Source organism: Mixophyes fleayi, chromosome 12 (assembly GCF_038048845.1).
Source record: "Mixophyes fleayi isolate aMixFle1 chromosome 12, aMixFle1.hap1, whole genome shotgun sequence".
Classification (NCBI taxonomy): domain Eukaryota; kingdom Metazoa; phylum Chordata; class Amphibia; order Anura; family Limnodynastidae; genus Mixophyes; species Mixophyes fleayi.
The window spans coordinates 42,875,637-42,890,908 of NC_134413.1; the positions used below are offsets into that span (position 1 = coordinate 42,875,637).

Here is a 15,272-nt window from a genome sequence, read left to right on the forward strand (position 1 = left end):
CAAGAAAAATTAAAATTACTCTTAAGGAGATCCATGGTAGAAGGTGAAAGATGAAGTGCAAGGGCCTCAGTCTTGGAAAAGTTAACTTTATACTCCGAGAGAGAGACGTAAGAAGCGAGGACCTCAAATAAGATTTATGATAGAGGTGTGAGGTGAGGTCAATGTAAGCAAGATATCATCTGCAAATAAACTGAGTTTATACTCGTCAGACCCAACTGTGACACCTGTAATATCAGGGGAGAGACGTATCCTCGCTGCCAAGGGCTCTATCACAAGAGCAAAAATCCAATTAATTGTCTTTTGATCCATTGTGGTAGCAGTCCGTTTGATCCAACACATATGTAAATTATTGAACCAATATTGAGTTAGTAACCCAGATTATACATATAAATATTGGATAATATGGTTGCAGGTACCCATTTAACCTTTTGATTGCTTCTTAAGTCCAGTAATTCAATTAGAAATAATTTAATTTGAAATAATTTAAATTGGTGGAAACACAAACTTAGGGTCGTAACATTTGTGGTCATTTGAGTTCCAAAGTGTTTGGGAAGAAAGCACTGCAGTGATACAGAAGTACCTTGCATATTTCAAATGATCATCTAGATATGTAAATACAATTACTCCCTTCTTATGAATCTATGGGGCCTGTTTAATAATTTCATCCCTATCACAGCAATAACTATGATTATTTTTATTGTGTCGATAATAAATCACTTATCGATTAAATGTTTAAAAAAAACTTTTGCTAAGGCAGCTGAGCGATACTCATTTGCCCCAGTGCTACTGGCTCAGAGCATTAAACGCCGACTTAATTCTTCACCAGGCAGTCTCCACAGTGGTGCACATGCATGAGTTAGTGCACATTTCCACTAAGTAGGAAAAAACAACAAATTAAAATGCAGTAAAAAAATATTTTGTCTATATTAAAAATTAAATATTTTGTAACAGCTCTGCATTTAAAAAAGAGCATTCTAGGAATAAAGCATTATTTTAATGGTTTTGTTTTGTTAGCATCATCCTGAGATGTATGACAGCAATACTTGTTAAATAGGCTTAGGGAAGCCTTCTCCAGCGTAAGTTACCACTGGTGATAACTCTTTTCTTGTATTTCCCTGATTCTCCCAGCACTTTGGTGAATAGGCCCCCTATGTATTTCGGATGTGGAACAATAGTTTGGTTTACTGATGTGGTGGTTGTTATGAACATGCATACAGGGAACCAGAAAGAGTTTTGTCGATCGATCTGAGAATATTAAGCTATAATACAGATGTGAAAGTGGATTATAATAACATTATGTCTATATCTATGCACTGTGTCCACCAATAAAGCAGATTGTTTCCAAATCATCATATCTCAGATGTACAAATTGTTGCTGATAGCCGTGAATGCCACAGATCGGCTGTGAAATTTCCCCAGAGTGTATCCACCCGTCATAGACATTTAAATCTCAGACTGTCTAGTAAGAAACACTATTGAGGGTCATTTGTGACAACAAATGCTTCATACCTGAAATGCCATTGTGCATCTATGTCTATCACTGTGCTTGAAACAAGAGGTCATATATGTACACAAAGATGAGTTTATAAATATATGTAATATTCACCTAGACAATCTGCATTGTGGCACATTGATCTGACGAAGTAGGCACATTTTTTTATGCTAGTACAGTGAAGCACTACAAAATGGTGTGTGTTTGAGCCGGACTTTAAATGAGCAAAAGGGAAGTTGATAGGGCAATCCTAGAAATGTGCCCTTAGCAACCAGTCACTGAGTTATTTTAACAGCAAAAACAAGCTGAATTTAATATCTACTTGAGGTGATGTAAAGCCAATTTTTCTGTGCACGAACACAAAATGCATCAAGTGTAAATTTGTGTGCACAGGAATGCAATTCAATGACACGGTTAAAGTTGACAAATCTAACGTGAATGACATTCACCTCTGGTGCCCCTTTACTTCGCTGGCTTGTTTAATAACCATATAAGGATGGAACAAGCAGATAGATTGCAGTACTTTGCTAAAATAGATTTAATGTGGGGATAAACCTATACAACCACATGTAGATAGTGCTTTGGTATAACTGCATAAGTGTATGGGCCTGTTGTGCGAACAAAGGGTTTGGAATCCCTTTTCTATTCAGTCACAATTTAAAGAAGACTGGAAATTCATATATAAATGAGCAGAGATCGCAAGGAGACAGGAGTTCAATAGGAGACCCACATATTCAAACCTGATTTCTTCCACTGCAACCTTCACTCAGTTCCCTCTGTACAATGTCCATCTCCTTTTCTTCTGTGGTGATCCATAACTCAGTGCACTTTTTATTTTTTCCATGTTATCATTCTCTTTAAAAAATAGTGTCAGGCAGAATAATGTCCTCTACTGAAAGGCTTGTAGCATTTATTTTTTACTAAGTATCTAATCGCAACAACTTAATATGGAATATTTCGGAATGTTCAATTCAAACATTTCTTGTTAGGAATTGACTCTGACAATTCCACCTCCAGCCACCAAAGGCCACGAGTTACCCATGAATTTACCCTAAAGCAAGATGGCCAGCACTACCTTGCAAGAGTCCATCAGTGCCTGTTGTCATTTTCTTGCTTCGTCCACTAAATAGCCACTTTCTAGTATACTTCTTCCTTGAGTTTTATGTTTGCCATGTTCCTTAGAGTCCTGGTTATCCTGTGTACCAAACCCAGCTTTCCTGTATTCTCAATCTGCTCATCTTGTTTTCTGACCTTGCTCATGAAAAGTTTGCTACGTCCATTCGACCATCAGACTTCAAGTACACACACCAGTAGCCTGATGTTTGTGTGAAAAGAGAACACACAGCACATATTACTTTGTTCTCTCCTTGTGTCTTCTTATGAAAGCTTCCCACGAGGAACATTCTCTCACCGGGGTACCCACAGTCTATTGTAGTCTTTCCTATTCAGTAACACACAACACACAACATTTTGTCTCACATACACTTGTGTTTTCTTTGTTCCTACATCAAACTACATTTTTCTGTCATTGGGGATCTAGTGCGGTAGCAAAATTAAAATGTTGCATGTTGGATAAGTGTCTAATGTAGCATCATTCAATAAAGATATATTGAAAGTCTTGCTAAAGTAAAAGTAGAACTTACATTGGTACTGTAAATGATACAATGCAATTTAACCTATTCCACATTCTGTTTAGTAACATGACAAGTGGAAAGAAATCACTTACTATGTCTATGAACAGCAGTGATTTGGCAACATTTGCTTATCCCCGAACTGTGTTCCTACATCTGTGAGAGAAATGAATAATGCAAAGGACTAAGCGATATTTAACTGCTTTTATTGTGCTCTTCTTTTGTTATTTAACTCATGAACAGTGCATTTAAATATAGAACAAATAGTTTTCAGTGATGATTTAATTATTTTTTTTTCCATCCATTTGAATAGAGTCCAGCTTAACACATGCCAACCACTGGACTTATTGGTGTTTTTAATGGAGTATGCCACTTTTTGTGGTTTCGATTTCAAAGTAAAGATATTAGCTAAGTTAATGAAAAATATACCTACTGTAAAATAAAGGATCAGATGATGGCCTGATTGGTTATCTGTGGCTCTCAGATGGAACTATGTATCAATTATGATTTAATAGCATATAGTATCGTCTCAATCTGCAAGATAAGCAACTAGATGCAAATGATTATCTTTCTAACTGTATGACACACCACTGTTACTAAAGAGCTTTTCTTTTTAGTTATAGGGTCCCAGCGGAGAAGAAGTCCCAGCTCTTTGGCCATTGATATCTTTGACTCTCATCTTGGAAGTCACATCTTACAGGTACAGAAACATTTTACATGTAGTGTGCTTAAAGGATATTGTGAAATTATGTTACTTCTTGATGAAAATATAATCAATTGATGATTTTCTAACCTAATCACAAAACTTTGTGAATGTGAAAATACTTCTGCTGAAGTTTGAGGAACTAAGGAATGTATAATGTAATGCTTTGATTATGGGTAAAGAATTTTAAGTTGTTTGAAGGCAAACCGTGCCCTGGGACGTCATATCCATTGAGATAACCATTAGCAATCTTAAGATAGGGTTAAGTATATCTATAATCCTCCCGGAGAAAAATACTGCTTTTTTATTTTATTTATGTCCATCCATTGCCTTTGGTAGACATCAAGAGGATGAGTATCTACTGATCAGCAAGGGTCCCGGCAGGGGAGGGCTGGCAAATTTTAGCCCGGGGGACAAGACTCGACTCAGCAGCCTATTAGGAACATTGTAAAGGAAAAAAAATGCAGGTGGTCCAGTGACCCAACCCAAGGTAGTCCACTATGAGATTGGCCCGGAGGGGAGGGGCGGATGCCCCCTGTCCCTAGGTCCCTGGCATCAGGTCCCTTCCGATAATTTGGAGAATGGTGCATTTTTAGCAACATATCACTATAGGTCAGTGTTGGCTATCCTGTGACACTCCAGGTGTTGTGAAACTACAAGTCCCAGTATGCTTTGCCAATATATAGCAGCTTATTTCTGGAAGGGTATGCTGGGACTTGTAGTTTCAAAACACCTGAAGTGTCACAGGTTAGCCCCATAGCAATAGGAAGTGCAGCTGCTGCTGTGACATTTCTGATCAACAGACACGGAGCCAAATTACACTAGCAGTGATTTGTAGGATTTGTTTAAATATAGATCATGGTTTCCTAGATGGATAGTGATTTTTTTTTAATGCAAGATGCATTAGCAGTGGCAAAATTCACATAAAAAGAGTTACCAACTCTACTGACATCATTTCCATTCTTTGTGAGTCGGGTACCTGAAAATGTATGTAGCAAGACAAAGCAAATTTCATTGAATCATCGGGCTAGATTTACTAAGCTGCGGGTTTGAAAAAGTGGGGATGTTGCCTATAGCAACCAATCAGATTCTAGCTGTCATTTTGTAGAAGGTACTAAATAAATGAAAGCTAGAATCTGATTGGTTGCTATAGGCAACATCCCCACTTTTTCAAACCCGCAGCTTAGTAAATCTAGCCCATCATGTTCTTCATTCTATTGTTTCATTAAAGTATACAAAATGTCATGTCTATTTCCATCTTTTTTTGAGGGGGGGGGGGTGGTGACAATTGTAGAGACAGTTGTCATTTTACTCTTTTTTTTAATTTCTCCATTCTTTATCTGATTGTGGCAATGGAATGTTTCTTAATTTCCTACAATTTTAACAATTTATTTTACTTACCGTAAATATAAAATGGAACATGTAACTATGGTATAAGATTTAGCTGTGAACCTTGCATTTTCATGGTCGATTTTAAAAAAAATTAAGAACTTTACAATGTAGCTATCGTACTCACAAAGAAGGCAGCCATTTTGTGATATGAGCCAGTATTCTTGATAATGCAGCCTATAATTACATGGAACTAGTGAGATCACTGAGGCATGAAGCCACTATTTTTGCTTTACACCCCAGTGATGTCACTAGTTTCTAGTGAATTAATAGGCTAAAAGTAAGTTCAGCACACAAAATGGCAGCCTCCAGTATGTGTAGTTTAAAATGCAGACTGAACTATATTTTTGAAGGAACTCAATCTCTCTTCTGTTCCTAGCTATATAATGGTGGGTCAATTTATTCTAATTGACCAAAAAAAACCACACTTTATGTGGCCAGCATTAGTGAATTAGCAGGGTTGTGTATTGGCTAAAAATATTTTCCAAGCCTAACCTTAAGCAATGGGTATAGTGTATCAGAATTTATTGTCGCATTGTGATGGCACAACCAGCGTCTTAGCCTTGGCCATTGACAAATGATCATATGAAACCACTGTGTGTGTGGCTAGCTTAAGTCAGTTGTTGAAGCGTAAGCAACTTACATCTTGCATCTGTATGTTGGGATACCAGGGCAATGTCCTTTGGCTTGTACAGTGGGTAATGTCATATACTGAAGGGAATAGTAGATAAGTAAATTGATTAATATTCTAGAGAAACCTTTTATCGATAGATGTGAAACCTGGTTGCGTTTAAATCCTTATTTCCTTTAAACATGGAACTTTTTGTGCAATTTTTAGAAAGCAGTTCCCTTGTACATCTTGTGACAGTAGACACATTTCTTTAATCACACTTAAGCAAGCACAGCCTCTTGTCCTGTGACTTTAGTCCCTTGGAAGTACATTAAAATACGGTATAATTTTGCATGGAAACACATAACCACTGCGCTTAGGTTGTTGTTGTCCTTTTCGTAAGAGTAAATCTCTTGTGGCATCAGGCTGGTTAAGGGTGAAGACAGAGCCAGGACTTGTGAATTGATGCTAGTTCATTATTACCATCATTATGGAAAACACTGAGTACATCTTAAACGTTATATGCTAAATATATATCATAGCATTCAAGTAAATTAAATCTTTTCTATCAGTATTTTATTTATAGTGGAAATGTGCATTGACGGTAGAGCACCACTTGCATTAGTCTGTTGAGTTTAGTCGTGAGTGATTTTGAAAAATAGGAAATTTCAATCCTTCTGAGAAAGAAAGGTTTAAATGAGCAGGAAGGGTTCAGCTCTGGAAAGAGTTAACTCAGCATTGCTCTTTTACCGACACCTCTGATCAATTGGTAGATGAATGGATGGCTGCGGCCCCAGTGCTGACATTTAAACCAGGCATCTGCCTGTGATTGATAAAGTCCCGCAGGCGGCCATCAGCGCTAAGAGGGCAGGAAGGCGAGTGTACATAGAACAGAACATACTTGCACCCCATTCTAGTGGCTGCTGGTAATGAAACATGCAGTATAAGGCATGTACCTATTGTTCTTAATCCTTGAAATAAGACAAAATCAGTTCATATGAGAGTTTTTGCAACATGTCCATTACAACCACGTTTTCATTATATTTACAAAGTGCTTAATTGCTTCATATGTCTTTCATCATTTATCTGTCCATCTAGATGGAGGCTTTTGAGAATCTGGATAGCTCTTCAGTGCTAACAAAGGAATGTTTTATCATTGTAATAATGGAGCATACTTATTCTCTCTCCCAGTTTACAGGCGTTTTAGCTAAAGTCTCTTTGTCGGGCACTATTCTGGCCTCTGTGCTTGTCATCAATGTACAAGCAGCATACAGAACTTTACAACTGTCTCCCTCTTTTGGTTTCATTGTAAATGTATGTAAAAAATGTTTTACTGTGTCTAACAGTAGAAAATATGTGGTAAAAAAAAAGCAAACTTTCAGGACACTGAAGCCCTTTATCAGAGGGGTTAACAAATTATACTTAAGTGGAAGATACATTATATTTATATACTATGAACAGAAGCGTTAAGAATCAGCTACAAATCGTAAAAATTGCGGCTTAGAAATTGATTCTTGGGGGCATATTCAATTGTTGGCGTTACACGGAAAAGTAGCGTGGTGTGCGCACTATTACCGTCCTTACGGTAATAGTGCGCGCAATTACCGTTATTACGGTACATTTCACGCTGGATTTCAGCTCGCAGCTTAGGGAGCTGCGAGCTGAAATCCGGCTTAGTATTACCGTAATAATCGTAATACTTTTAACGTTGCGGGAAACGGCAACAATTGAATATGCCCCTTTATGTGCACAAATGAGCATACTAATGTCTCACAAGGTGCATGCTCACGTCACAGTACTGCTACTTTACTAAGGACTCTCCCAAGAGCAGCGAGTAGGTGTGCTCATCAGAATGCTATTTAGGAGCAAAACCAAAATGACTGCAGTGTACATCCAGTGAGCTTCGTAAATGAGGCCCTTGTTTGTTATTGTGAGTTTTAGTGCCTAGGTCTTTTTTCTTGTTACCACTAATATTACTAAACATAATGCATAATAATGATAATTTCAAAATGGCACGGCATAGAAATGTAATATTGATGATTTGTGACAATTCATCTGAGATGTCCACATCTGCATATGGAACAAAAACACACGTTGTATTGTGTTTGGTAACTCATCAGGTTACACATTATTCCACACAGATCATCTGTAATCGGGAGCTACCATGGTAGATTAAAATATAAAGTAAATTGAAATGTCATCTTTATACAGATGGATCATTTTCCTTCGAGACATCATTCAGTACATGCCAGGGCGCAGTAAATATGGTGGATCATGCCATATTAGCCCCATCCACTGGCATGTGAGTGTAGGGTACCTTCATGTAGTTGGCATGGCTGACACAAGGTATGACAAGTACCAGATTGTACTGTCTCTTAAAGGAACATTCTTCATCTACGTATTATAGATCCACACCACACAGTTGCCCAATTACTACTTGTAATGCCCAAATAAAAGAAGGACTCAGTAAGACACAGTGATTTAAAATGTCTTCAAGTTGTCTTTTTCTATTTTTTTACAACAGTGACTTTAATTTTTCACTAAACATGCAACCAATATGACTGTAAAATTGCTGCTGGTATTTAACCTTTGGGGGTATATTTACCAAACTGCGGGTTTGAAAAAGTGGAGATGTTGCCTATAGCAACCGATCATATTCTAGCAGTCATTTTGTAGAATGTACTGAATAAATGATAACTAGAATCTGGTTGCTATAGGCAACATCTCCACTTTTTCAAACCTGCAATTTAGTAAATATACCCCTGGAGTCATTTCTATTAAACCACAAGTCTCCAATGGAGGTTAGTGGTAAGCAGTAGCTATTTGTGTTATTTGTCTATATTAAAATATTGATTTACAGCAACCAGTTTCAACACTATGCTCCATTTTCAAGCAATCACACCATTAAAGGGGTATTTTAATGTGGGATAATATAAAATAAATAATTCTATGATGTTTTGTGGTCCAGTTTTTCTCCCCTTCCCCTTGGGATTTGTTCCTCTACTGTATAGTGACATGTACAACGTACAGCTTTCTAGTGAGACCCTATGGCTGGTCCAAGCTTTACCCTTACAAGAGAGGTACATGCAGATTTTGCACCTCAGATGGCCAAGCCAAATTTCATGTTAATGGGCTGGTAATTACATGGTATTTACAATTACATTAATTACAATGACATTATAATGGAAATACATTTTTAATTACTTAGTCTGTCATAGTGATTTTTTTTTACTGTTTTGGAGGAGTGAGCAGTCCGCCTTTCTTTTGACAGCGTATTGAAATATATTTTTGCTATTTAGATTATATATCATGTAAATACATATATAATGATCATTTGGTTGGTGAGGGTAATGTTCCATTTGAGTGGACAGATTTTTATATGTTTATTACAAGACTATCTTTATCTTATCTATCCCTTCATGTGAGTTGGCATATTGGAAATAAGTCTGATATGTAGAGTATGCAATACCTCTATAGACAGCAAAACCAACAGCCAGTGCAAATGACATACTCAGAAACTCATCACTTGGTGAATAGCAAATGCATAATTAGTATATATAGTTCAATCAACAAGTTCATATTGGATTATGTCTTTGTGAAAAAGCTCTGAAAGCCTGCTTGGCTTCTGGGTGATGGATCTCTCCCAGGTGCATTATTTCCCCCCAGTCCTCTACTGCCTATAGGGGGTCCCCTATGCCCTATGTGCTTCCTGCATTACATGCACCTCTCGTGCACTGTACCCGGCAGGTCTCCGTCAGATCCTCACAGCGGGGGCTGATTTGCAGAACAAAATAGCACCTGGAAGGGAAAATCATCCCAAATCACCGAACTAAAGATAGAAAAATGGCAAAAGTGAATATATTTGCATATGCAAATTAGCTTAATTGATCCTGCTCGCCTCTACAGGGATTTTTCATTACAAACTGGAGTGCTACATTGTTCGGCTCATATTGAGTAATTTACTAACTAATGAGACCCGTTTGCACTAATTTGCATATGATAAATGGTCTTAATTGCAGTAAATAACTTGGAGGCATAATTAAAATTACTTAATTTTTCCGTGTTGCACGGCTATTAAATCCACACGCGGTCAGAGCAGGGAGACCTGTTTGTGAAGTGGAGTATCAAAGAACACTAATTGGCTAATAGCATGACCCTTTAACCAAACCTGTGACTTTACATGGGCAGAAGTGCACAACACTAGGTTCAGGATTCCACTTTTCTCTTTTGCCAAATTCCTATACTATGCATATACATCCTATGTATATATCCTTCTTTGGAAAATCTTCATAAGAATGTCTGAGCAGAAGCACTTTAAGCAGTGTTTTTGGTATAGAGGTTAGTTTCCAGACACCTGTAACCCCCCCAGCTTTTGCCTATATATTACTACAGTAGCATAACTACTACTGGAGAAGTCCATGTGGCTGCTATGAGACACTATTGGGACAGAGGTCCGGCAAAGCTGCCCACTTTAGCATACGCTGGGGCTAGCAGAGTGGAGTCCAATTTGGGCTTTCTGTTCCAGCAGATGGACACATATTGCTCATTCCACCCAAAATTTATGCACCTACTATACTATATATACTCACATGCAGCATGTAAACTGGGGGTGAGGCCATTTAAACATGGTCATCAATTGTAATTTGTAAATATTTATCTTATTATTACTGTTTAGTTATCCACTTTCTTGTACACTTAGAGCAGAGGTATTTAGTTTCACTGTTAGCAGCTGAGCATTTAAAATCAATCTCTAGAGAGATGCAGTATATTAAGATTGCAGATTCTTAATTTAGATGTTGTTGGCGCATCTTCCATTTCAGCCAGTACCTGTATTTCTGCTTTCTCCCAAAGTATCAAAAGGTGTTCAGCTTTGTATGCACAAACCCCTCCTCTTGCTATAAGGACAGATTTACATAAACTTACCTACAGTAATTACACAAAGCCCAGTGCCAACTCTTTATTATCCAGTACAAGTTTATTGGCATATGTTAATGCCTTTGTATTATCTTGTAAGCTTGTACTCTGTGCATGAACCACACATACTAAGAGAGAGGAAGACCAGATGGTATATTTAGAGTCATGTCCTGCCTTCAAGACCTATGATTTCTAAACTGGCAGCCCAGGGGTTACAGTGATGTTCCCCCTCCTTTTTTGACACCTGTACCAGTTCCTGATCTCTGCACCCTCTGTCACTCAGTTGATTAAGACAGGCGGTTTCATGCTTAGCTGGCGAAGATACAAGCGCTGAGAATGGTGATATTGCTACCGTCTAGCTGTCTAGCTCACCAGTGTCAGACTGGGGCACAGAAGAAGATGGGTGGTAGGTATTAGATTAATCTTAGAAATGGAATGAAGAATGACATATCACATAAAGAAATAATACATTCTGAGTGATATCAAAGGGGTTTAATATCCTTGCCCTTGAACAAAACAATGATTTCTTTACAAAAGATCAGTATTTTAAATAGATTGCTATGGCCAATTTTAAAGTGCTGTTTCAGCTTGTCTTGTCATGTAGTCTCTGCAATGTAAAAGAATATAGCTTGTTATTATTAATAAATGAAGGTGGCTAGTATGATGGCCTTGACTTAAGCTTATGGTTGGTCTACTGCATTATGTAGACTGAGAGTGCACCCCACAGAGATGCTTCTGCTCAAATAATGGCATCTATGCATATGCGGGTGCTGTGATGTCATGGCACAGAATATGGGATATTGCTGTATGGCAACTCAAATGTTTGCTGCAGATGCCATTTAGAACCTTGAGACTTAAGGGCCATCTATAATGCTTCTCTCCCATTATAACACAGAATGGCATCCTGTTTTCTACATACAAAATAGTGGTGTACTCTTCATGAATAACACAGCACTGCCTTCCCCTCCTCCCAGCAATCCTCTGGATGAAGGAGCCAGTGTGGGTGTCCCTGGGGGAGCAGCAGCTCATACAAGGTCAGAAGTTAAATGTCTTTTAGCTATTTGGGCCATCAATACCGCTCTATGGTAACAGCTCCACGTCATGTACCACTATTGCACGCCCACTGTAGTGATGGGCAGGACTGCCAGGATCAATAGCAGCACGAGCCAGCATAGCCAAGTAACCTGTTCCATGCCAGACAAATTAATGCCAACATTACAGCACAACAAAACAAAAGTTCAAGGATGCTTCTACAATTCCCTGTGCTTTCTGCAATGACATTGTGTGACCTGATGCACAGTCATTCTTACCCCCTTCATTGAAGGTGGTGGATGTAAGCACCATACCAGCTATTGCTGGCATGCAGAAGAGTGGTCTGGAAGTGAAGATGTTAACTGTTTGATTTCTGGCAGTGAAGTTTTTGGCAGCTAGTTATTTGGCCATGAAGGTGTTTGCTTTCCTTTTCAGTGGCAGAACTGTGCCAGCTAACAACTTTCTACCCAATTACAGGTAGCTTACACCCTCTATACTTACAGCCAGCTGCTCCATTCATGGCCAGAGCACCGCCAGCTAATGTTGATCTTATTTCACTGTTGTTGTTTTTGTTTTGTTACTGGAATCCTTCCAGCATACCCACCTGTCACAAGCAAATACCCGTTCTCGCTAGAGCACTAATGTAGTCCATTGTCAGAGATATAATCCACTTATGGCCTTTTCCATTTTTAGCTGTGGATATATTGCTGCCCTTTTCTTCTGTGGTTTTAAAATAATCTTCTTATAGGACAACCCTGGTAAATTTTATTAAAATGGGAAAAAAATGTCTTCATGATCCACCTGTGACTATTGGATTTCTCCATTGATCATGATGCAGAGCAACACAGTATTTTTCCATGAGTAGAACCTCATTTATACTATAATACATGTTCACATCCCATTGAAACAGTCACATGAAAGTGTTTGAACGTTGTGTGTCTTCCCTAGTGGATACCTCTTGGACAGACTTATTTATTTTCAAATAGTTCTGTGAGTTGCTTATCATATCTAAATGTAGTTTGTCTTCAATGATTAATTCATGAATTCCCCCATGAAAGACACATTTAAATGAATAATAATAGTAACAATAATGATATACAAGTTGCAGTGAAGACATTTGGATTACAGGAGTGCAATAGCTGCAGAGGGGGTGATAATGAGGCTGTTGTCTAAGGGGCAGCAATTATAAGGAAGCAATTAAAAAAATTGCTGCAAAAGTCTAAATTAGTTGTTTCTATTTGTTGGTAGATGGAATAATGTTGAAAATGGCAGTATTTGTCTTTTACTGTATATAGTAAAGAAATACATATGTTAATGTTAGTGTATTTAGGAATGAGAAGTACCCATTTTAGTTGCTGCCTCAGTTCAGCACAGTCATCTATGTCATCATCTGTCAAGGCAACGAAAACTTATTACTGAACTTCCATCTAACACCCTCCATCATTCCTTCATCATCATCTTCAACTATTTATATGCCGCCACTAATTCCGCAGCGCTGTACAGAGAACTCACTCACATCAATCCCTGCCCCACTGGGGCTTACAGTCTAAATCCCCTAACACACACACACACACACACACACACACACACACACACACACACAGACACAGACACAGACACTACTCACTAGGGTCAATCACGGGGAGAACAAGCAAACTCGACACAAATAAGGACATGGCCTGGATAGCTAAACAATTCTTATGTCCAGGTGCTGTTAACTAAACTATGCAGAAACATCTATATTGTGTTATCATTAGAGATGGGCGGGCTCAGTTCCCCGAGAACCGAACCCACCCGAACTTTGCCTATCCGAGTACCGAGCCGAGCAGCCTCGGTACTCTCCCGCCCGCTCGGATTCCAAATCGAGGCCGAACGTCATTGTGATCTCGGGGCTCGGTTCTCACGATAATTGAAATCCATAAATACCCGCCTCCACAGCAATCCATCTCCATTTGACAGAGGTACAGAGCAGGGTGTAGTCACAGGCTGATTAGAGCAGGGACAGAGAATATACCTTATTCTTCATCCAATTCTGATTACAATTGATAGAGAAGAGAGGAGGATAGAGGAGTCTTTTTTTTCAATATTTGGCACTACAAGTGCTTTGGGGTGTCCCCCATTCTTTTGCATTAATATATCTGGCTGTCAAAAGTCCTGTTTGTCAGCAGTCTAAAAAAATTATATTTAGCACTCCAAGTGCTTTTGGGGTGTCCCCCATTCTTTTACATTAATATTTCTGGCTGTCAAAAGTCCTTTTGTCAGCAGTCTCAAAAAAATATATTTAGCACTCCCAAGTGATTTTGGGGTGTCCCCCATTCTTTTGCATTAATATTTCTGGCTGTCAAAAGTACTATTTTTCAGCAGTCTAAAAAAATTATATTTAGCACTCCCAAGTGCTTTTGGGGTGTCCCCCATTCTTTTGCATTAATATTTCTGGCTGTCAAAAGTCCTTTTTGTCAGCAGTCTCAAAAAATAATATTTAGCACTCCCAAGTGCTTTTGGGGTGTCCCCCATTCTTTTGCATTAATATTTCTGGCTGTCAAAAGTCCTATTTGTCAGCAGTCTAAAAAAATAATATTTAGCACTCCAAGTACTTTTGGTGTGTCAAAAGTCATATTTGCCAGCAGTATCTAAAACAATTTGTAGCACTACAAGTGCTTTGGGCTCATAATGTATTCAAATCAGTCCACATATGAGCAGAATGAGCAACCAAGTTCTGTCACCAGTCCTGATGGTAGTGTTCCCAGTACGTCATCTGGGAGAGGCGGTGTCAAACTACACAGTCTTTTGAAATCAGTCAAAAAAACACACACCCAAAAATTTTTTACCGTGTTGAAGCGAAAAAGAAGTGTAACTGAGGAAAAGTTAAGTGCCGATAAAAAAAAACTTCCCAACATGCCATTCTACACACGCAGTGGCAAAGAGAGAATGAGGCCTTCACCTTTGTCTATTAGTGGCAGATCAAAAAATGTTACCGAGCCTACAAGTGGTGCACAACTACTATTACGCGTCAAAGCCGAGCTGCAAGATAACAGTAAGGCATTGGAGGATAATGTGTGCTCTGAATCACAAATAACAGCAATCCCTGTGGAGAGTCCATCCAACAGTGGGATGTCTAATCGTGAGCATTCTGATAGTGCACCCATAAAGAGGGACCCTTTCAACAGTTCTGCTGATGTGTGCCTGAACAGCCCGAGTGTAGCCAGTGATACACAAATTGAGGATGCCACTTTGGAAATAGAAGAGGATGAGGGGGAGATTTGTGTAGGCGACGAGGGCGCTAATGAGGATGTTGATGAGGATGAGGTTGTTTTGGTCAGTCCTGCACCAGTGGCAGCAGTTCTGGCACGTGACAAGAAAAAGGCCATTTTTAATGCCAGGCCATAAAACAAAAAAATCCACTTCTTATGTGTGGAATTATTTCTACCCCAATCCAGACAACAACTGTATAGCCATTTGTAGTGTATGTCAAGCCACAGTCAGTCGAGGGAGGGACCTTAA

The 15,272-nt window shown here is 38.7% G+C and overlaps 1 protein-coding gene across 6 annotated transcripts in view; it reads left to right on the forward strand.

Moving 5' to 3' along the window:
- The window catches only part of NPAS3 (neuronal PAS domain protein 3), a 344,422-nt gene that overhangs the window by 211,727 nt on the left and 117,423 nt on the right, over positions 1–15,272 (forward strand). For all 6 annotated transcript variants that reach the window (XM_075192988.1, XM_075192989.1, XM_075192990.1 and 3 more), the window contains one exon: positions 3,741–3,823. In XM_075192988.1, the coding sequence (XP_075049089.1) occupies positions 3,741–3,823 (83 nt within the window). The remainder of the gene's footprint in view (positions 1–3,740; positions 3,824–15,272) is intronic.